The sequence below is a fragment of the Ochlerotatus camptorhynchus genome, unplaced genomic scaffold (assembly GCF_037179485.1).
Source record: "Ochlerotatus camptorhynchus isolate MF236.1 unplaced genomic scaffold, CSIRO-AGI_Acam_v1.1 ptg000011l, whole genome shotgun sequence".
NCBI classification, from domain to species: domain Eukaryota; kingdom Metazoa; phylum Arthropoda; class Insecta; order Diptera; family Culicidae; genus Ochlerotatus; species Ochlerotatus camptorhynchus.
Genome location: NW_027040503.1, coordinates 1,027,187 through 1,050,838, shown reverse-complemented (window position 1 = coordinate 1,050,838; position 23,652 = coordinate 1,027,187). Strand labels below are relative to the sequence as shown.

Genomic DNA, 23,652 nt, shown 5'->3' with positions numbered 1-23,652 from the left:
TGAACCTGAAAAGATATAAATCAGCGGTGCTCTCATGCCTCTGCTCATTACCGCTTCGGACGGCGTGGCACTAGGTCCTGCATCAAGCAGGACTAGGTCAGCGTCTAAAGGTGGATCACGGCGTGTCCACCACAATGAGGAATGAGACTTGGAAAAACGTGCATGTAAAGGAATGAGACTTGAAAAAACGTGCATGTAAAACCCCGTCCCACTTAACAATCCCCTCCCAACCCCCTTAACAATAACCCGAGAAAGACATGGACTATGACGATCTTTTTTTTTCGGGAAATAAATTTTAAGCAAACCCTAATAATATATGAACAATTTATTTTTTACTTGCAGAGCCAACATTATCAAAAAAAATGTTGCTTAATAGGAGACATACACTCGATGCATTACCATCAACTGACTGTGAAACATATCTGGTACCTCTATATATGCAATTATATTAACATCCAAAGTCCATCCTTTTTTACATATTCTGCACAATTAGAGATGAACTAGCCTAAGGCTAAAAATCTCTTAAATAAAGAATTAAAAAAAAAAAAAATATTCTGCACAAAAGAAACATTCTGCTCCGCCCATTCATAAAAAACTGCGGGAAATCCTATGAGGTTCTGAACCGGAAAAGATATAAAACAGCGCTGCTGTCATGCTTTTGCTCATTGTCGCTTCGGACGGCGTGGCACTTGGTCCAAATCAGCGGCTAAAGGTGGATCACGGTGTAATTTATGTAAACACCCTCCCCCTTTCACAACAACCTCTCCCCCTCCCCCCTTCACAACAATCTCCCCCCCCCCCCTCAACAACTTCTCCTAACAAAAAATAGCAAAAAGCAATTGAATTGAATTGCATAAATTTTACCGGAAAAGTTCAGATTTCGGTAAAAATTACCGAAGTCGGCGATAATGTCTAAGTGTGTATGTGTCGGCCACATACTTAATATATGTACCGTAAAACGGGGTAACATTGATAGTTGTTTAAAGTATATTCCAAATAATTTTTACACCAATGAATGTTTTTCAAATTTTATATTTTTAAAACAAGTACTGAGGATCCGAGAGTCAATTCCTTAGTAATATGTTTAACGGAACTTAAAGCATTCGCACTATTTTTTTTTAGCTTTGTGACCAAATTTCAGTTTTTTTGATTTGGGGTTACTTTGATAATGCTCGATGAATGTAGAAAAAAATGGCTGAAACTCAAACAATTTAGTTCTTTAAATATGAAACTTTGAATGAGTATATAATCAGAAAACATCATAAGCAATAAGAATACAACATTGAATTTGTGATGGCTATATTTGAAATACATTTCATAAGTGATGGTTAGAGTGGTTTTTCAAACAGGCGAAGAACACGAAAATTGTTTTTTAATATGTTTATAAAATATGTATGACATACTATATAAAAACTATATATGATATCAACGGAAATACCCTAAGCTATAATATCCCGCATAAACAATAACCATAAGAAGCGCCTAACCACCAATTCGGGATATCATCCCAACTTTATGTGGGATAGTCGTACCATCTATGATATCGTTAGAGTATGGTACCCGTTTATTAGGGATGGAACCAATGTTTCTAATTTGGAAAAAGCGTAGCGAGTAAATTTAATCTCTAAATTATATTATCTAAGTTACCCGTATTATCAAAGATACCCCGTTTTACGGTACATATAAAAACCATGCGTGACCACACATACTATTAATTTGCGTATAAATTTCATGCGTACTTCTGAGTGGATTCTGTTTATGTGTGGTTAAATAAAAATCATTTGGAATTTCACATGGATATTTGTCAAGAAAAATGTGTAAATTGTTTTGAGTTAACCATAACCGAAACAATTAAATACTTGAAAATTTTAAGATAAAGTATAATAGTCAAAAATGCACGAAAAACATCAATTTTGTGTGGTTCTACGTCATACTGCGGTCGTGTCTAGGACACAACCCTTTAATTTTTTGGTCTTCTTTAGGTTCCGCTTGACAATAGCCCAGTATTTCTCAATTGGGCGGAGCTCTGGCGTGTTGGGAGGGTTCTTGTCTTTGGGAACCACCTGCACGTTGTTGGCGGCGTACCACTCCATGGCCTTTTTACCGTAATGGCAAGATGCCAAATCCGGCCAAAACAGTACGGAACAACCGTGTTTCTTCAGGAAAGGCAGCAGACGTTTATTCAAACACTCTTTCACGTAAATTTCTTGGTTGACAGTCCCGGAAGTTATGAAAATGCTGCTTTTCAAGCCACAGGTACAGATGGCTTGCCAAACCAGATATTTCTTTGCGAACTTTGACAGTTTCATGTGCTTGAAAACATCTGCTACCTTTCCCCTTCCTTTTGCCGTATAAAACTCCTGTCCCGGAAGCTGCTTGTAGTCGGCTTTGACGTAGGTTTCGTCGTCCATTACCACGCAGTCAAACTTCGTCAGCATCGTCGTGTACAGCCTCCGGGATCGCGCTTTGGCCGTCGTATTTTGTTTATCATCGCGATTTGGAGTCACTACCTTCTTGTAAGTCGATAGTCCGGCTCGTTTTTTGGCTCGATGCACGGTTGTAGACGATACACCCAGCTTATTTGCGGCATCTCGGAGAGAGAGGTTAGGGTTTCGCTTGAAACTACCGGCAACTCTCTTTGTCGTCTCAGCGGCTTCCGGTTTTCGATTTCCCCCCGATCCAGACTTCCTGGCTGTCGACAAACGTTCCCCAAACACTTTAATTACATTTGTAACGGTTGATTTGGCAACTTTTAGCGATTTTGCCAACTTTGCGTGCGAGTAGCTCGGATTTTCGCGATGCGCGAGCAAAATTTTGATACGCTGCTCTTCTTGCTTGGACGGCATTTTGACAACTGAAGAGTGAATTCCAAAATCAAAATAAGAGCAACATTCTACACACACACACCTTCAAAATGAGGGGTATTCAGGTTTTTTAAATGCAAAATTGAAAGAAATACGTCAAGTTGATATTGACCAAATTTTGACCGTATCACCCTTTACTACGTGGGATTGACTTAATTGGTTACAACATGGAATATCTCGAGATCCTGACCAGATAGAAAGTTACTGTCTTCGGCAAAGTTGTTCAGGAGGTCAAATCCTATTTTTTAGTGTACAATAGTTCAGAATTATCTCACTTCGTGGTGCTAGTATACATGTGAAATTCTCGTGTATAAAATATCTCTAGATCCTGACCAGATAGAAAGTAAATGCCTTCAGCAAAGTTGTTCAGGAAGTCAAGCTCTTTTCGTTGGTGGAGTTGTTCAGAAATTTCACACTACGAGGCGCTAGTATATATGTGTAATTCTCGCATATACAATAGCTCGAGTTCTTGACCAGCTAGAAAGTTACTGTACTGGGCAAACTTGTTCAGGGGGTCAAGACTTTTCGACTGGTAGACAGTAGTTCAGAATTTTCTCACCACGTGGCGTTTGTATACATATACACTTCTCGCATATGATATATCTCGAGATCCTGACCAAATAGAAAGTTACTGTCTTTGAAAAAGTTGTTCAGGAGGTCAAAGCCTATTGCTTGGTGTAGAATATTTCAGAATTTTCTCACTATGTAGTTCTAGTATACACGTTAAATTCTCTCATATAAAATATCTAGAAAGCATGACAAGATAGAATGTTACTGTCTTGGGCAAAGTTGTTCAGGGGATCAAGGCATTTTGGCTAGTGGACGGTAGTTCAGAATATTTCACTTCATGGTACTAGTATATACGTGCAATTCTCGCATATGATATATCTCAAGACCTGCTAAAAATGTACTGTAATCGGCAAAGTTGTCCAGGAGATCAAACCCTATCGTTGGTGGAAAGTACATAATTTTCTCACTAGGTGACGTTGAAAGACACGTGAAATCCTTGCATATAAAATATCTCTGAATGACCCGCATACTAGTGCCACGTAAAGGGAAATTTCTGAATTACTGTACACCAACGAAAAGATCCTAACATCCTGAACAACTTTGCCGAAGACAGTAACTTTCTGTCGGGTCAGGATCTAGAGATATTTTGTATGCGAGAATTCCTCATGTATACTAGCGTTGCAAAGTGAGAAAACTCTGAACTTAAGTCCACAAGCAAAAAGGCCTTGACTTCCTGAACAACTTTGCCGAAGACAGTAACTTTTTATATGATCAGGATTTCGAGATATTTTATATGAGAATTTCACGTATATACTAGCACCATATAGTGAAAAAATTCTGAACCATAGGCTTTGAACTTCTGAACAACTTTTTCGAAGACAGTAACTTTCTATCTGGTCAGGATTTCGAGATATATCACATGCGAGAACTTCACATGTATACTAGCGCTATGTAGTGAGTAAATTTTGAACTACTGTCCACCAGCAAAAAGGTTATGATCTCTAGAACTACTTTGGCAAAGACAGTAACTTTCTATCTGGTCAGGATCTCGAGATATTCCATGTTTAACCAATTAAGTCAGAACCCTCGTAGTATGGACACCATTTACGCGGTTTCCATTTACATTTTCTCTATTATCTGCATATTTTGGGGGTTAACTGTAATAAATATTTAGCTTGTTTAGTTAAAAGCAAGTTTTTTGAGGAATACTCGTTGATTTCAGATCGATTGGTAGCTCGGCTGCAAAATGGAAATGGAAAACTCACACTCTTGTACAAAGTACAACGCGTGAGTACACGTGTTACAAAAGTTGGCGCGAGTAACGGAGGAAATATAATATAACATAAGGAAACAACTGATTATACCATAAAAAAAAAATCATTCAGAAGTAAATCTTAATACGGAGACCTGACTCTATGCTTGCAGTCCATATTATTTTTTGTATGGGCTGTTCATAAACTACGTAGACGGTTTTTGAGAGATTTCAACCCCCCTTCCGTAGAAGACAGTCTCAAACACAAAATTTAAAAAATTGTATGGACCGTAGACATCTGCCAAGCGCTCCCACCCCCCTAAAGCGTCTACGTAGTTTATGAACAGCCCCTTAGTTAAATGCGTTTGGGAGATAGGAAAACTTTTGTGGAAAACTAGGAACTAGGAAAACTCAGAGTGGACCACTCTACGTGTTTTGCCGTTTTTCCCATTTTGAATTGCCTGATAAACAAGAAATATATTTAAAAACAATGAATTCATATAATTTTGATTGATTTACTTACCAATTTAATCAGAAATCTGAGATAATAGCACGATCGACCAACCGGATTTTTTTTGTCGCTCTTCTGATGATTCTCATTTGATAAGTGTCCAAAGTAAGTTGGTAACATTTTTTACGATCTTTTTTGGACACTTTTTATTTAATACTTTTTAAGTAAAATCTTAAGGTGAAATCTTTATAAACACGTGAAATACATCTTCCAAAGTCAGATAAACTGATTTCATAAAAAAAATCATTGAATTGTATATTTTAGACCAAATTTAAAACAAGTACACTAACGCCGATTCCTCTTGACAAACGTCGAAACATGAAACTTTTTCGATAACATTTTCTCAAACTGCATAAATTGAGCAATTGTAAGCAATTTGAGGTGAACTAATGATCTTGAGACATAGCAAGTAATTGAAAGAATGTAATTACAACATCAACCCAGATGAATTTGAAGAAACTAGACAGTAAGCGAGGAAAATATATGAAAAGGGTCCAAAATATGTAGGGGTCCAATTCAAGTTGGTTACCCTATACCAAAGAGTGATGGTTTGGGCGCATTTGAGTCTTGATAAATTTAAATAAATAGAATACAATATTTCTAAGTTAAGTCTAAGGTAAGTGATGGTTTCGGCACCCATCAAAACACGTCGCTTAATGTATTCAAACGATTCCTTAGTCTTTCAGTTTCAATCTGATCACATTTTTTGACTGAGCAAACCTGTTATGCCAGGTTTTTCTTCAAATGAAACATACATGCTAAAAAATACGACTGGTTTCGAATTGCCAATAATAATAGAACAGCTGATTAACAATACTCACTCTTACCTGAGAAGCTGGGAGCGTTGTAAAAGTGTTTTCAAACAGTTTTTGAAAATTCTGTCGATTACAATGGATGCAAGCAGCAGATAAATGTAAATGAGCTAACATGTCGTATGTGTGTGTGACTCAAAGATATTGCTAATAAAATTGCGGACGCTGCACTGTGGTCCAAAACGGCAAAAAGTGGAACTTTTATTCTAGAGCCTAGCCTTTACATTTTAGCCATATAGTATCTTAAGAAAAAATGTTCGTGTGAATATTTTCCATAATATAAAACCTTCCAAGATTAGTCATGTCTTTCTATGCAAAAAAATAACTTGTTTTTTTTTTTGTGAATTTAGGGGAACGACGTCTCAACCAAAGTTGTAGACAATGTAAAAACAAGTAACTTTACTCAAGTCGTCAAAATTCTAATTTCTGTACTTTCAGAGTTATGGAGCTTTTTTTCTATGGAAGTTCCTTTATATTTAGTATTTTATATTTAACTTCTTTAAATTTAATTTTTCAAGTACACAATTTTCTAGACAATTATTAAAACAATCAATACACACGTTTTTGCTTAAGATTACGAATCGTTATAATTATTCCTTGTAAAGTTAATGCAAATTTTATCTTTATTTTTCCATTATTTCATAAGCTTTTAGGAGAGAATGGAGCAAGCAAGGACACAAAACCAACTTATTTTCTTAAAGCTTAGCTCAAGTACTATAAAATTGAGAAGGTTTCATTTGTCCCTCTCTTCCCAAATTTGAGTATTAATTAAAAATTACCTTATTATTTTATGGTTTTTCATATATTTTTCACACTTTTTAGGTTTTTTAAACATAATGTTTTAGTCTTCTATATTTAAAGTATATAATGTTCGAAAAAATTATAAAAACAGTAAAAACACATGTTTTTGTAGAAGACCGTAAGTCTCTACAATATTTCCTTGAAAAGTTATAGTATGTAGGTTTTGTGTTCTCAATTGCCCCATTCTCTCCTAAAAGCTTATGAAATAATGGAAAAAATAAATGTAAAATTTGCAATAACTTTACAAGGAATAACGATTCGTAATCTTGAGCAAAAACGTGTGTATTGATTGTCTTAATATTTGTCTAGAATATTGAATACTTGAAAAATTAAATTTAAAGAACTTAAGTATGAAATACTAAATATAAGGGAACTTTCATAGAATAAGCTCCATAACTGTGAAAATACAGGATTTCGATCTTTGATGTTTTCAGTGAAATTGCTTGTTTTTACATTGTCTACAACTTTGCTGAAGACATCGTTCCCCTATATCCTCAAAGAAAAAATATTTTTTTTTGCACATCAAGACATGACTAATTTTTGACAGTTTTATACTATGGAAGATATTCATACAAACATTTTTTTTTCCGAAGACACTATATGGCTTAAATGTAAAGGCTAGGCTCTAGGAAAAAATTTCCACTTTTTGCCGTTTTGGACCACAGTGCGCTGCTTAGATTGTTGAGAATACGAAAAATCTTCTAGGATTTCAGTTCAAATATCATAAATTAAACTAACATTATGCCTAAAGAGATTTTCAGTAAACACCTATTTGTCCCATAATCAGCATAAATCTCCTTAGGGTGCTCAATAAACCCCCACCCCCACTACAGGTTATTCCAAAACCCATCTCACAATGAAACACCCAGAGCTCGATTTCGTACAAAAATAAATAATTTATTCGTCCGGTTCAACGCTCGTTCATAAATAAATAATTTACAGCTTTGGATTCGTCTTCTGACTCATGCACACACACAAAGTTCTTCCAACGGATCATCTCATCCTACAGATGAGCAGCGTAGGCCTGCTCCTGGGCGGCATCGAGTGATCGTTTCTTCCAGGCAGCCGGAGCTTCCCAGTGAACGTGTGGGTGCGAAATGTGGTGATGATCGATGTGGTGGTCCACGTGGTGGCTGTGCGGTGGTGGATAGTGGACCACCTCGTAGTTGACGATCTTTGGCTTGGCGAACTTGAAGATGACCATCGCGGCGGACAGGACCATCGACAGCAGACCCAGGGTCATGGCCTTCCAGGTCTTCAGTGCGATCAGAGCCAAAGCCAATGGAACCAGAACGGTCGTTTTGAACTTGATTCCGAGCAGGAAGGGAATCATGACTTTCTTCACAAAGCCACGGCCTACGATATAGGAGAGGGCACTTGCATTAAAACAATCACAAACAACTATCAATAACACTCACCTTCAGCAACATTTCCTTCTGCCAGTGGAACCACCAATTCTTCGGCGAGACCTCCCCTCATTAGGGAGTCGGGGATGTAAGCACGGGCTTCCTCGGATTGCAGGACCTCCGGAACTCCCATCTTCAGAGCGTGGGTCGAGAGGAAGCCATCGATCTTGTTCAGCAGGTGAACAACCTTGTTGCTTCGTTGCTGATCTTTGACCTCCGGAGCTTCCTCATCATCAGTTCCAGTTCGAATAATGGTCAAGGCGTTGGTAATTTTAATCTCGTCCTGTTCGGCTACCGTGGTCAACCAGGAAAGCGCCTTCGATTTGACACACTTCATGTTTACATCGGCCAAGCAGGTCTTGTAGATTTCAACGGCAACATCGGCCGCTGATCGGGTCTGCTGGGCGGCAGCCATCCCCATGACGGCTGCCGAAAGGATCAAAACCACGAACGAGCGCATCTCAAACCAACTAACTAACTAACTGGAAAAACAAAACCAAGACACCACCGCTGCACTGTCCAGTTGATGTGTGCTCTGAACGATTAGTCAAATCAATGTGAATTGTTTGATATTCATTACATTGGATTTTATATCGCGCCTCCGAGGGGGACCAACCCACGAGCTCTTGATTACGACAGATCGTAGGATTGGGCATATTCGTAGGATTGGGGGTGGCGGCTTTGGTGGTGTGAGCGAAGCGTCATTTTTCAACCACCTCAACGATTATGTTCCATGCCAAAACAAAAATAACGAAGGAAAAGAGCACTTGCCGTTGACATTTATGGTTACGAAGAGTTGAAATTTTTACGTTGTCCTCATATTGCGACTCTCATCGGCGTCGTCGTCGTCGTCGTTGGCCTGAAGTGTTGATAAGCGGGGAAATCAGATCCACATAGCGGAAGCTACGTGGTTCGCATGGAGGTATGTGCGATTGGAAATGGATTTCACCGCTCTTCGCGCATTGTTGGACACAGGTAAACTATTAACATTCTAGACCACACGTTCCGACTCGAGCGATAGCGGTTTGAGATGGGCATCGAAAGTGAGAGTTACTAGGGACATACGAGGTTTTGGTTTTTCGGTGAACGAGCAAATATTAAGGGGTTTTATAATCGTCACATAACTCTGAAAATAGTTGGAGGATGGAAATGGGGTCGAATTTCGACAATTAATTTCAAAACAGCTAATAGAGGCAAAGTAATTAAATTGAGGTATCAATATGGTTTACTATATATTGAAGGCAAATTAATTTAAAAATTTAAATTAAACATGTTGAAATTACAATTCTTTCAATCTCCGGGATGTAGATTATCATTTAAAGTTGGATCTTCAAGATTCATCCACACTTAAACTACCTTTATGCCTGCATAATTTATACTCCAGACCCTTTCAGAAAACCATCTGAAGATTCAAGGGTCTTTGGTTTGATCACATCTCTACACACATTCTTATACTGGGATGTGTAGTTTTAGCAGTTATATATATGGCATTGGTACTGTTACAATATGATGTAAAGGAAAAATCCAAATGGATTACTTAGAATTACGAAGCGAGTAAATGACAATTTTGAGGGGGGAGATACCCCTCACCGTCCCCCTTAACTGGGGAGTTTGGTGAAGGAGATGATCAACCTGATTCGTACCTTCCTAAAAAATTTACTTTGCTTATAAAATTTTCACACTGTCGTACTCTACCGGAATTATCAACTCTATGCTTTCATCTCCTATCGTATAAATTGACAACTTTAAGTCTGATATTTGGCGGTGGTGTAGTGGTAAACGTGACTGTTTTCTCACCCCAATGGGTCTGCGTTCAATCCCAGCCGAGGTCGTCTGAAAAATTTCTGGTGAGGCATACATCTGTTCATGAACATCGCAACGAATGTTAGAAATTGAACATGCAGGCGATGTAATGGTTTTTTGTCTTTTTTATTTCGTGTTCCATCTACGCTTTCGACTATACCAGTAAGCTTGTAGAACGACGCACACACTTGCCTCGAATCTCTCCAGCAGAAAAAGCATACGAAGTCAAGTATGCGAGAAAATGAGCGCTTCATCTTTGCTTTTAGGCTATCCATATTCAGGAGCATGGAGCAAGCAGTGGAGAAAGCAGAGGTCTGATAATCGCAACGTTCGTGGTTTCGAGTCCAGTCCGGCAATCTGAGTCCTATTTTTTTCGACATAACTAATTTACCACACTAATACACTCTAAATTTTTCGGTCTCCAATTTTCTTGCATTGGACCGCAGCTAGGTATATCGCATCCTCGGTTCATGCAGTCTCCACTAACATCCTCTGATGATGAATCCCACAGCGAATCTTACATCCCCCGGTTGGGTGTAGTCACGTATTCCTTCGGTAGGGAAGTAAAGCCGTTGGTCCCGGCCCATGTGTGTTTGAATGGGAGCGATATCCTAAACAGGTGTGGAAGCTGCCTTCCTGCACATTTGGTTACCGTCAATGGATGGCAATCGATGTCCGTCGGTGCTTGGCACACGTTAAATAAAGGAATGAATGAAGTCTTATATTTGACGTTAAGCATCTTCAACTATGTAAAGCGTTAACTTCACCCATGAAGTAAATAAAAAAACTTATTAGTTAAAGTATATTTAAACAGCAGGACGACGTATAGGTGCCAAAAGTCGATATTGAATATTGACAGTATTTCCCAGTTTTTATGAAATCGGAAGTCGCCATCTTGGATTTCAAAATGGCGTCTGCCGAGGAGTGTGACCCATCCGACTACAACCATGGCATCCCACGCGACTAGCACCAACCCAGCACAAGAACCACACACCGATACGTCGATCTAGCACTGCACGATCGAATCAGTTCTCTCTTGACTAGTGATAAGAGCGGTGAAAATATCACTCACTCTCAGATATCGACGGAGAAAATCATCGCATCAACGAAGCACCGGACTACCTACGGCGAGTTCATATAATTAGTGTTTGACGGACAGAACAACCCTGTTCATCGTGAACATCGTGTTCCACCTCACAGCAACTTTATCACCATCGATACCCGGGGCTGGAATCGCAGCTGAGCTTGTCCATCGAAGGTAACTGGCCCACGCCGTTCAGCGTCAGATACCGATTTTCATTTTTCTGACATCATCCCGATTCCAAAATAACCTATCTTAATAAGTATTTGACAGTATTTCTCACTTTTTTCTTAAACTGACAACCACCATCTTGGATTTCAAAATGACATAGCGTATTAATTTTCTATCCCTATACATCACTCTGATACCAAAAATACCCACATTGATTGGTCGGTATCAGCATTTCCCACTTTTTTTTTTTAAATCGGAGGCCATCTTGAATTTCAAAATGTCGTCGGATATCGATTTCCAGCCTCTAGACGTAGCCCCGATTAAAAAAATACCTATATTGATTGGTATTTGACAGTAGTTCCCACTTTTTCTGCCACTGGAAGCCACCACCTTGGATTTTAAAATTGGCGTCAGATATAAATTGTCAGCCTCTTTTAAATAACATATCTTTTTTAATGGATATGTGACAGTATTTCCCATTTTTTTACACTGGAATCCGTCATCTTGGATTGTAAAATGGCGTTGCGTATCGATTATCGATCATTAGACGTTACCACGATTCCACAAATACTTGATGGGCGTCAGAATTTCCCACTTTTTCTGGACTTCAAAATGGCGTCGGTCATCAATTTCTATTCTCTAGACGTCACCCAGATTTCAAAAATACTTATATTGATGGGTAAACTCGCTAACCAGACCATTCAATTCAGTTTCCAGTAAGCCATGGTGGACCTCCGAGCTACGACATAGTAACATCCTAAGAAAAGCACGTCACCGTTTTTCCCTTTCGTAGTCTGAAAACGACCGTGGCTATCTTCACGAAGTAGAGCTGCAGTACAAATCAATTCAATTATCCACCTATGATAACTACTTAATCAGGATCCAGGACAGTGTAAAACAAAACCCGTCGTGCTTCTGGAATTTCGTAAAGTTACGGCACATAGCTCTTTAAGATTGAATAACAGAGTGGATATCTTCGTACTTATGCGATCGTACCGCATATGTTACGGTCAACTCGGCGCGAGCCCGCACTATCAACATCACGTCTGGTGTACTCCAAGGAAGCGTTCTGGGACCACTAATATTCAACATTTTTATCATTGACCTGTGTTTGCTACGTTCCTCGTTTAAGCTTACATTCGCTGATGCCCTAAAAATCTATCGTGCCATAGCTTCTCTTCTGCATTGTACTGCCCTACAAGAAGATATAGGTACTATGCTGGTATGGTGTGGCAATAACAGCATAACAAGAAGTGTAAAATTATTACCTTCGGCCGTTGAAATAGCCTCAACGAACACAACGAACTTTACGACTGCCAAAGCTTTTCTCTGTGCTGGGTTCTGAGTTCACCGACATCCACGTTTTAAAAACGTTTCACTGCTCGTTGGTTCGTAGGATTCTGGAGTACGCAGCTCCGGTTTGGTCTCCTTATAATGTAACTCATGTTCTAATTATAGAACGATTACAGAAACGGTTTTTAAGTTTTGCACTGAGACAACTTCCCTGGAACGATTCGACCAATCTTCCTCCTTATTCCGACCAATGCAAGCTCGTAGGATTGGAGTCACTATCTGTTAGATGAGTAACTATGCACCGGCTATTTGTCTTCGATGTCATTGAAGGACCCATCAACTGCCCTGAACTTCTCGCATAGATATCGCTTAACATTTCTCCCCGACGTTTTCAGAACGCAGCTTTAATAGCAGTCCCATACAACAGAACAAAGTACGGCTACAACAACCCTTTCGATTCGTGTATTCGCTTGGTCAATGTTGTCTGTGACGAATTTTATTTTAACTTGACTAAACCGATTCTTAGAAATAGGATTAGCAGTCGTATAAAGTAGTTTAAAAGTAGAAAAGTTCAGTCTGTACGACTAACCAAACCACCCGACAATGATAAATTTGACATCCACGTGCTTCAATCCGAAAACAATTTCAATCGACAATGAAAGACAAAATGAACCCGAGTCAAGCGAAAACAAACAGCATGAAAACTGATCAAAAGTGGTTATGTTGATGTTGCAGGGGATCTGCTCGAAGAGAAGACAGAATTACTTTGAGTGAAGGTTGACATCTTCACCGTCGCTTGACGATTTTCGATTGAAAGTCGCTTTGTTGGCCCCTGGTCACTACTTCCACAAACTGAAAGCTATCCGTGGGGCCGCACAAGCTCACATGGCGAGCCATAATGAGTATCACTAGAACAAGAGTACATAAATGAGTTTTAGACATTTGTGAATGATTAAATGAAACTTCAGTTTTCTGATGACATATCAAAAGTCTGATACTCCTCAAGGGAAACGCAATCATACGCTGACAAAAAAATTACCCTTTCACAATTGAATTTTATTGATGTACGCCCCCAAAGTTGGTACAAATGTTATAATTTATCACCCCTAAGCACCACCAACTTTTGTGATTTTGTATGGAATAGTCTGGCTCCAGACATTGAGTTTTATATTGCACAGGCCTCGGAAACCTTAGAAACGAACTTTTGCCTCACATACAAACTTTAAAGTCCTCCCGCAAATCCATGTCGCAACCAAATTTGTTCAAATTTTGAACAGTTGTTGGAGACATCAATACAGATTGGTAGAGCAGTGGGGAAACGGAGGTTATGATCCACCATACCAACTTGACCCCGCCCTAAGAGCACCAGCACCAATGCGTTGCTATTCGGGCTGTTAGTTGGACAACTTTAGCCATTGCTATTTTAGTTAGCAACTTGTTTACGCACCGGTCGTTGCTATCACGATTGTGAATTTACGTTTTTGGCTTTCGCACCGATAGTTACTAAACTTATCGTCGAACTTCGAACTGAAATTGATCACAGAGTTTCGTGATTGTTTTTTTTTTCGACAATATTGATATACCTAACCACGAAGACTGAAGATTGAAGGTTAAGATCCAACTACATACCTAGGTACTCAAGATACGGTCCTCCGGAAGACCCGAATAGCCTAGCGATTTTTTTTTTTAAATCACTTATTGTGATGCTACATGAATGAATTTGAATCTGAGGCCAGCATGCGCACACTAGTGGTCACTTTACTCTCCTCTGGGCGATCCAGAACATCCATAAAAGTGGTCAATTCGTAATGATCGAAATATCGATAATTGTAATTTATTATCGTAACGTTAGCCTGTCGGTTACACCATTGCTCAGGTCAAGGAAAACACAACATTTGATTTTTAACTAAAAGAGAACAATAAGTCATTAGTGGAAGTAGCTTTCTTAGTAGGTATGTAATTCTTAAACTAGGTTTGAGATCCTGTTGAGAGCGCTGTCTTGAATGCGCTGATCGTTGTATGTCGTCGTGTTGCTAGAGGGAGCTGGTTCCAGATGATTGCACCTGCAATCATCACACTCTTCTTCTTCGATGTGGTGTGATGGGGAATCGTAAAGCAGCGGGCCTGCTCAAGCTGTCCTCTTCTCAGGTGTTGCTGCAGATAAGGTGGGAAAGTTCCTGCGTACCCTTGGCGAATAAAACAGCTGATTCTATTCCGGTAATTTGTGTCCAGGTCGTGTCCCAAAACAGAGTTCCTTACAGCAGCAGTGGATTCTCTGCGTCTGAGGCCATAGACAAAGCGAACTGCTGCCTTGAAACAACGGTTTAGTTGATCACGGAGCGCTGATGACAGTCCAGGATAGTAAGTGACGTCACAGTAGGTGAAAAACGGCACGACCACTGCTTGCACCAGCTTTATTCGGGTTTGAACTGACAAAACTGGAGCGAATCTTCAGAGTGTCCGCAACGTTCCAAAAACTTTGGCCGTTATGTCGTTCACATGTCCATTCCACTTCAGGTTGCGATCCATCCTTAGACCAAGATTCACTACGTTGTCAGACAAAATAATGTGTTCTCCGCAGAAAACGATGTTAGTGGTTGGTGCTACCGCTCCTTCTTTGCAAAAAATAATTGCTTGCGTCTTCTTCGGGTTGGGGAAAAGAGAGTTCTGCCTGGCCCATCGCTCTATGCTTTCCAGATCGTTGTTTATGGCTTCGACGAGTTGGTCTACGTTTTGGATGGCACCAGAAATGTAGATCTGTAGGTCATCAGCGTAGAGCTGATAACTGCATCTCAGTCCACGGGGAAGGCTATTGATGTAGAGGCTAAATAGCAAAGCGCTCAAGCACGAGCCCTGGGGTGTACCATCTATCACCGATCTCTGGGAGAACATCACATTTCCTATCCGTACCGCCTGGGTGCGATGATCGAGGAAAGAAGAGATAAGGTCGCATGCATTGTCAGTGAAAGAAAATTCCTCTCGAAGTTTTCTCTGTAATTTGCGATGATCAACACAGTTGAAGGCCAACGAAAAGTCAACCAGGACCATAGCTGTACACTGCTCGTTGTCGAAATGGTAATAAATATCGTGCGTCACTTTTGCCAAAGCTGTTGTTGTGCTATGGCCCTTTCTGTATCCTGATTGGTTCGATGCAAGCAACCTGCGATCGTCCGCTTCCACGTGCCCAACAATTTGGTCGAGCAGGATCTTCTCGAGAATCTTGGAGATGGCAGGGAGAACACTAATTGGCCGAAAGTGTTTAGGTTCAGTCGGATTTGTTACCTTTGGTATGGGCGTGATGAGCCCTTTTTTCCAGACGGCAGGGAACGATCTGGCATCAATCACCGCATTGTACAGGTGAACCAGTACAGGCAGTACAAACGGGACCAACATCTTAACGAATGAGATAGGGATTCCATCTGAACCTGCAGCATGTGTTTGAACTTCCATAATCTTGCGTGACACTTCGTTGGCTGTAGTCCTTCGGAATTCGAACTGCATCCCACCACGGTCCGTAGCGGTACGGTGCGCCGGTTCAACTTCTGCTCTATTGTCAGTCACAAGCAGTCGATGTCCCTCGCAGAAGAAACGGTTCATCTCATCAGGATCAGCATGTTCAGCGGCAACGTTCTTCTTGGCGTTGTTATGCACACCCTCACGCCGGAGGTTGCTCCAAAGCTTTTTTGCAGGGAGGTTGTGGGCAAAATGCGTTTCCGCGTATCGCTTCTTTGCTGCTGAGATCAACTATGCTGCCTTACTGCGTTTTCGTACGAAGTCGTTCCACTGATTGTCGTTCCTTCTCCTGTTGGGATTTCGCGTGTAGAGTGCGTGTGCTAGGTCTCTCACGGCAATCGCCCTTTCAATTTCTGTTGTAATCCATAGCGTACGTGCATCTTTTACAACAATTTCACGTTCAGGAGCATGTCTGTCCATTAGGTTTTGCAGTTTGGTTGTTATTGTCTGTGCTTTAGTGTTAACGTCGTCGGTGTTGAGTGGCTCTCTGAAGTCCATTGTTTGGAAGTCTACCTGAAGTGCAACAACATCAACATTACGGAAATTTCTGACCATAATACGCTGAGGTGCTGCTTTTCTAACTTTAACGTCGGAGATCAAGAAGATGATCTCATGATCTGAGAGGCTCGAGGATGTTGTCTTAGCTGTACGTATAGATTCCTCTTATAAAAGTTGCGAACCACAATGAATAAAGGCGTTTTCGGATGCCCATCTGAATTACTAGATTATATATTTTAGCTTGTGAATGTATCAAAAAATGTTGAAACCTTTAAGAAATTCTGTTTAATAGAAATGTGGGGAAGTTAAAAGATCTTTAAGAGTCAGTTTCGTCAGATCCAGTGCAATCTAATAGATTCCAGGAAAATTTACTTTAGCGAAGATCAAGAGCTTCAGGACAGTTCCATTAAATTCAGGAAAATTTAAGCTTAAAAACCTATGAGTAAGTAACGTGAACTTCGTGTAAGTTCTGAAAATCTTAGGGCAATTCCATGTATATCAGGAAAACTGTGAGAACTTGAGGGACGTTCCTTAAACTTTAGGTTCGTTTCGAGAACTTTATGGCAGTTCCATTTATTCCGTGAAAATAGAGGAAACCATCAAGAAGTTCTGAAAATTTAATGATATTTAAAAAACTTCTGGAAATGAACCTAATAACATTAAGAAAGCTACACAGAAGATCCATGTTTAAAGGGAAATTCAAAGATCTTCTGGCCAGTTCCATTAATCTCTGAGCAATTCCAGGAACATCATTAGGAAAACACAGGGGAAGTTCCGTAAACTTCAGGAAGCAAAAGAGATCTTCAGAAATCTGAGTCTGAGGAATGAAAAGAAGTACTAAGAATTTCAGGAAGTTTCATACTCAAACTGCGGTTCCCGAAAAAAGGAAAGTTTTGCAAAATTTCTGGAAATTTTTGTGAACTTCAGGAAAACTTCAGGATTTTTCAAATGGTTCCAAAAGCTTCAGGAAACTGCAGGAACTTTTAAGAAAATTTGAGAAATTCGTGGGTATCCAGAGAACTTTAGGGAAGTCAACATAATTTCGGAGATGTGGAGATAACTTAAGGAAAATTAACATTTTATAGAACTTCCAAGTACGTCGAAGAAGTTAGGCTAGAGAGCTTTAGGGAATATCAGAGATATTAACGGCACTTCCAATAACTTCATAGCTTCGTGAAATTCAAGAAGTTCCAGACTTTCAGGGAAGATCGAAGATTTGTAAAGGGTGTCCACGATGAAATTGCCACACACAAAATTGATTCGCAAAATTCGAGTTTTCATCCGATTGCCATCAAATTTTCAGGGATTTTTTTTTTTTTTTGTTTAATTCTTTATTTAAGAGATTTTTAGCCTTAGGCTAGTTCATCTCTATTTTCAGGGATTGAGAAATAACTATCAAACTTCATTTTACCATTTACTCGTATTTTATTTACAGTCCATACGCAAAAGCAGCCGCTTCTGGAGGCACTCTTTTATGTACACCTGTCCGTTCATCGTGTCCTGGGTCACGAAAGGTGCACTCCGCTTCCCGCACGTGCAGATGGCTTGCCAAACCAGGAATTTCTTCGCAAATTTGGACATCTTCTGAGTGTGGACATGCTCCGGAACGCTGAACTTATCCTTGGCCGTGAATAACAGGTTGCCGGGGATCTGTTTGAAGTCGGCCTTCACATATGTTTCGTCGTCCATGATGCAGCATTCAACTTTCGTCAGCATGTTGAGGTACAACTTCCTGGCACGGGTTTTGGCGGACTTGTTCTGCTTCTCGTCGCGATTAGGGACCTTTTGTACCTTGAACGTTCGAAGCCCAGCCTTAGTTTTGGCCTTCTGGACAAAACTTCGGCTTAAATGCAGCTTCTTAGCCACATCCCTAACGGAGGCGTTCGGATTTCGGTTGAAGGCCCCAACTACGCGGTTGTGATTTATGGTGTTGTACGGAATACTTTTTCCTTCACTTCTGGGCTTCCGATCGGTGGTCAACCGTTCCTCGAACCGCTTAATCACTCGCGACACCGTGGAATTCGCGATTCCCAACGTTTTAGCGATGGAACGATGCGAGAGATCCTTGTTCTCGTGATGAATGCGCAAGATTTTATCACGCACGAGCTGTTCTTTCGACTCCATTTCCGCGAGTTTTGATCACAGGACTTTAAAACTTGCAGGATGAAAATAATGCACTATGAACTAAATCCACCCAAATTTTCATTAAATTCTACCCAACGGTTAAAAAGTTAGAGCAATTTCATAGTGTGGCAATTTCATCGTGGACACCCTTTATGGGTAAGGTCCGATAAATTCCGGTCAATTCCATTAACCGCCATTTAGTTGAGGGTAATACCAACCGGTGGAAACTAACGATTTTAAATTGACTCACTACTTGACTAGCCTATTGGTCTCAGGCAAATCAATTAATGTACCCCATCCTAGTTGAAATTCTAGTACTACACAATGTTTTTGATATTCACTATGAAAGTTTGACAAATAAAATGAGGGGTTCGTAGATTTTCCTATGTTTCGAGGGATGCATCGAGTATCTTGGGACCGAAGAGAGTACCAAAGATGAGCCAAAAAGTAGAGCACGTTTCTTCAGGACCTTCTAGTCTTAGAGTTACCTCTATGGTGATAACAAGAACTTCAATAGAATTGAGAGTACTTCAGGAATGCTTCGAGAGCAGAAGGACTGATCAGAGAAACTAAGAACAGTTTAACTAATTTCATGGAAATTGAAGAATGTTTAAGAAGTTCCAAGAAACTCAGAGAATTTCCGAAACTTCATCAAAGTACCAAAACCTTTATTCAAATTTCAGAAACATAAGAGATGTTACATGAGCATCAGAAAAATGTGAGATCATTTTAAGGGAGTTCCATGGTTTTCAATGCAATTTAAAGAACTGCAAAAAAATCAGATTTTGTTCAAGAAAATCACGAGAACTTTTAAATGTTCAGAAATCGTCAAGTAGGTCTAGAGATCTTCGGAGAATTTTTTGGTAATTTTTTGGTAGTTTCATTATATTTTGGGAAGTTCTTGGAACTTCGTAGAAGATTAGAGATCTTCATATCTGTTTCATTTATTTAAGGAAAATTGCAGGATATTTCAAGGAATTCAAAAGAATTATGGGATATTTCAAGAATTTGATGAATTTTGCGATGCTTCAGAAACAATGCGAGGTCTTCAGGAAATTTTATAAATGTGATTAAAATTTCCGGAGCAATTGAAACATTAATGAATTTCAGGAAAGATTCAAAACCTCACGGAAGTCCAAATAAAACTGGGCGAATTGTCTACTTTTGTGGATGTTCAAAATCTTCCAGAGAACCACACTGCTACCTGATTGCATATGCTAGTCCTAGATCCTAATTCATACATGTATCTTCAGAATAAGTGAATCGTGAAGCTGTTGAATCTTTTTTATAAATTCATCACTTTTACGCATGGTCCGGACCCCCCGAAAGACCGGATTGTGGCCAGCAGAGTTCGCATGCTGTTCCCAGATCCAAATTCATTAATGTAGCATCAAAATAAGTTATTTAAAAAAAAAATACGGAGCTCTAGGATATTTTCTACGAATTGGCCCACTGGTTTCAAATCCAAATTCATTCATACAGCAGAACAATTTAAAAAATCTAGATCCTTTTTTACTCAAACTTTTACCCCGCTGACTCGAACTTTTGTCCTAATATGGGCAACTTCAGCTTTCTGATGACATATCAAAAGTCTGATACTCCTGAAATTATCTTCAAGGCAAACGCAATCATACGCTGAAATATAATTACCCTTTAACACTTGAAATTTTATTGATGTACGCCCCCAACGTTGGTACAAATGTTATAATTGATCACCCCTAAACACCACCAACTTTTCTGATTTTGTGTGGGGTAATCTGACTCTAAACGACCTTACAGACATTGAGTTTTATATTGCACAGGCTTCGGAAACCTCAAAACGAACTTTAGCCGCACCTTACTCTTACCTTACAAAACTTATTGTTGTCACTATCAACAACCCAAGAAACATTGTTAGTTTTATCGTGGTTTTAAAGCATTCTACAAGTCTAAATCATGGTCTACATAACCCTCATAAAACCATAATTGTTACTTGGGAAGCCATAAAAAGTAACAAGGACTAAGATGTGCTCCTTTGATTACTGAAAAATCCTGTTCCCCTAGTTTGAAGTAGTCAGGACTAGGGATCGGTGGTAGATCTTACATCCCGTAACGTCCCACGAAAAGGCTATCTACCCATATTACGGGCAACGTTCAAATTGGTCCAATCAGTGTTTCGTTGGATAGTATGCGGTAAATTTTAAATTTACCTAAGCTGATAACTCAGGTCAACTGTAATTTGTCAGTCTCGGATCCTCTTGATGATCTGCTTATAAGGTTCCGAGTGTACGGAAAGGTTGGACAACAACGAAAAGGTGAGTCAAGCGACACAGCTCAACGGTACTCCTACAGCACGGGATGCAACGCAGAGGAATAACTAAAATTAAAACCTAATCACAAGTCCATAAGCAGAAATTGAAATTATTTTGATTTGCGCTGTCTTATGGTAGAGATTGATGTTAATTGCTTCGATTGTCAATCTGTTAATACAGTAATATAAAATGCGATATCTGGCTTGGCAAAATGTTGAGATTCTGGAGATTGCAAAAATGTGGAATTCCAGACACGAAGGAAAAAAAATCGCTTGGTGCACGAATTAGACAATGGTTTATAAAGCTTAACTGAATCAAAAGAAGTAGGATTTTCTATATTATACTATACATCAATAATCTAGTTTATGTTTTTCTATGCTCATTTCGCATTCCGTGAGAAAAACAAAACATAGCACGACGCTCAAATTTTCATCAAATTAACAGGTCAATTGTTACGTAGAGTTTACCCAATAAACCACATTTTACGTAACGATTTTTACGACGTCCAAATCTTCAACATTCCTCTCTTCTGACATATTTACAACATCGAAAGCATTAAAAAGGTTCAGGAAGTAACCGTGGCTTTCACTTTTAATTGAAATGTGTCCAAAACAGTAGCAGATCAACGATGAAGCTCAGGTATGCAAACGAACGACTGACATTATTGGAAACTAATTCACCGGCCTGACGAAATTTTATGTGTATCACGATCATGCATCGCAATTGTCTTCGTCGTTACTTTTACTATCCACGTTTGTAAACCACGCAAGCTTCCGTTCGAGTAAGTTGCGTCCAGTCTATTGAGCGGGTGGCTCGCAATGTGCGCAATTCGTCAATGAATTTATGCTGTCGTCTGGGGGTCGGTGTGATAGTATACGACCGCTTACACAATTGCACTAGTGTCGCAAATGGGTGGGACATATGTAGATCGGCAATCCGATCCTTGAGTTTCACTCCATACTATATGTACAAGGAACTGAATGTTGGTGATGTACACCGCCAACCGCATGATGCCACACCCATGGCATACAAAATGCAGTGTCTACAGTATCCGGGTCGGGGTAAGTTTAAGTGGGAGGACTTCCACGGGTCATGCAACGTGTTATGTGCCATGCTTTGCATCAAGAATTCACCTATGGTAATGGGGCGAGTCTCGCTCGTTTGGATGCACAAATGGTGTTCGTTGGGTTAGGTAATTTTCACCACGAAAGGGGTGGCAGCACCCCCAGCAGGAAGAGCCTTTGATTCGCGGATTTTTTTTTTGGGTGCCTTGCAGCAATTACGTAAGCTTATTTTACGTCACGACTGTGACCTGAAAATGTATGATTGCAGTAATTTTGGCAGCATATAACCGTTGGCTGTATGTTTTGGTACAATCAACTCCAGTGTAAAAGCATTCAAATAACTTGAATTAGTAATGTGTTCGCAGTTGATAAGAAGATTTTAAAACCTTCGCTGACTGAACAGATTGTTTGTCTTTTTTATTGCTACCCCAGCCAAAAGCTATGAATTGAGAGCTTTCTATGCAAACCAATGCACAGTTTTTATATATTGTGAGGCAAGCACAATAGTATTCAATGCCCAGGGAAATTGAGAAAATGTCCAACCCAAAATGTTTTCCAAACCAGGCCAGGACTTATACTCGTTTCCTTAAGTTTCAATTTCGAATACACAGCAAAGAAATATTATTTCAACAACACAAACGCAATATCCTAAAAACGCAGCTATCGAAATTCATGCAAATTTTAATTTTAATTTTAAGCTGTGTTAATACAATTGATGAACGAGCATTGAACAGATTTTGTAATTTTGAAAGCTTAAAATTATTCCAAACTTTGTTCAAATCGAGAGCCATTTCTCTAACCAAACGATGCGCCGTGCTTTTATTAATTTAAAATAAACGTGCTAAAGTCTCAACATTTGAAATTCTATGTAGTTCGGTAGTACTGTAACAGGAAGTAATGCTTGAAAATCATCATCATTTGAAATGCTTTATTCCTGGTAGCACAATAACTAGACCATATTGGCACAGCGTAAAGCATGGCGGGTCTAAACATTTATTCAAGTATTAGAAGTTTATTCTTCAGGCAAATTTTGGATTTCCTGTTTATAATAATATATTCGAGCACTCGAAGGATATGTTGTGAAACGCACGCGGTATAGTTTACTCTTTATTCTAACCTATTAGGCCAGAACAAATCTCAAGTTTTTCTTTTGTCACCCCCCCCCCCCCCCCTTCAAAATTTTGGAATATCATAAAGGGGGCAATAAAAACAAAAACTTTCACTGTTTATTTATTTTTCGAGTATCGCTATTTCATTTGGGTATGGATACTCGCTTTGCTAGATCTTGATATGATGTAGAATATCACCTTGTACTTTTACAGAATTTTTACATAAATTTGAACTAGACCGGTACGGCATGCCAGGTCCTTGAAATCGAATCAGCCGGTTTCAGTTGTTGAAAACGGATTTTATCGAACTCATTCCTAATCTTTTTTGGCAACTCACTAGGTGAGCCATCTTCAATCTGATCGATCCCTCTTGTTCGTTGCGCACATCTTTGTCTTGTTCCAGTCGGATCACTGCCAAGAACCATTCTCATTGGGTCGTTATCCGACATTGTTACGATGTGACCAGCCATAGTCGCCAGATTTTCGCATTCTATCTAAATTTCTTAGCTTACAAACCTGCTGCAATGATACTAAATTATTCAATTATTT

At 39.5% G+C, this 23,652-nt stretch overlaps 1 protein-coding gene across 1 annotated transcript; it reads right to left on the bottom strand.

Annotated features, from left to right (window-relative positions):
- Positions 1 to 7,626: 7,626 nt before the first annotated feature.
- Positions 7,627 to 8,730, bottom strand: Osi18 (DUF1676 domain-containing protein Osi18). Its single transcript, XM_065220889.1, has 2 exons — positions 8,169 to 8,730; positions 7,627 to 8,106 (listed from the first exon to the last, which is right to left on the bottom strand). The coding sequence occupies exons 1-2, from the start codon at positions 8,614 to 8,616 to the stop codon at positions 7,754 to 7,756; spliced, it is 801 nt and encodes a 266-aa protein (XP_065076961.1). The 5' UTR covers positions 8,617 to 8,730; the 3' UTR covers positions 7,627 to 7,753.
- Between the last annotated feature and the right edge of the window lie 14,922 nt (positions 8,731 to 23,652).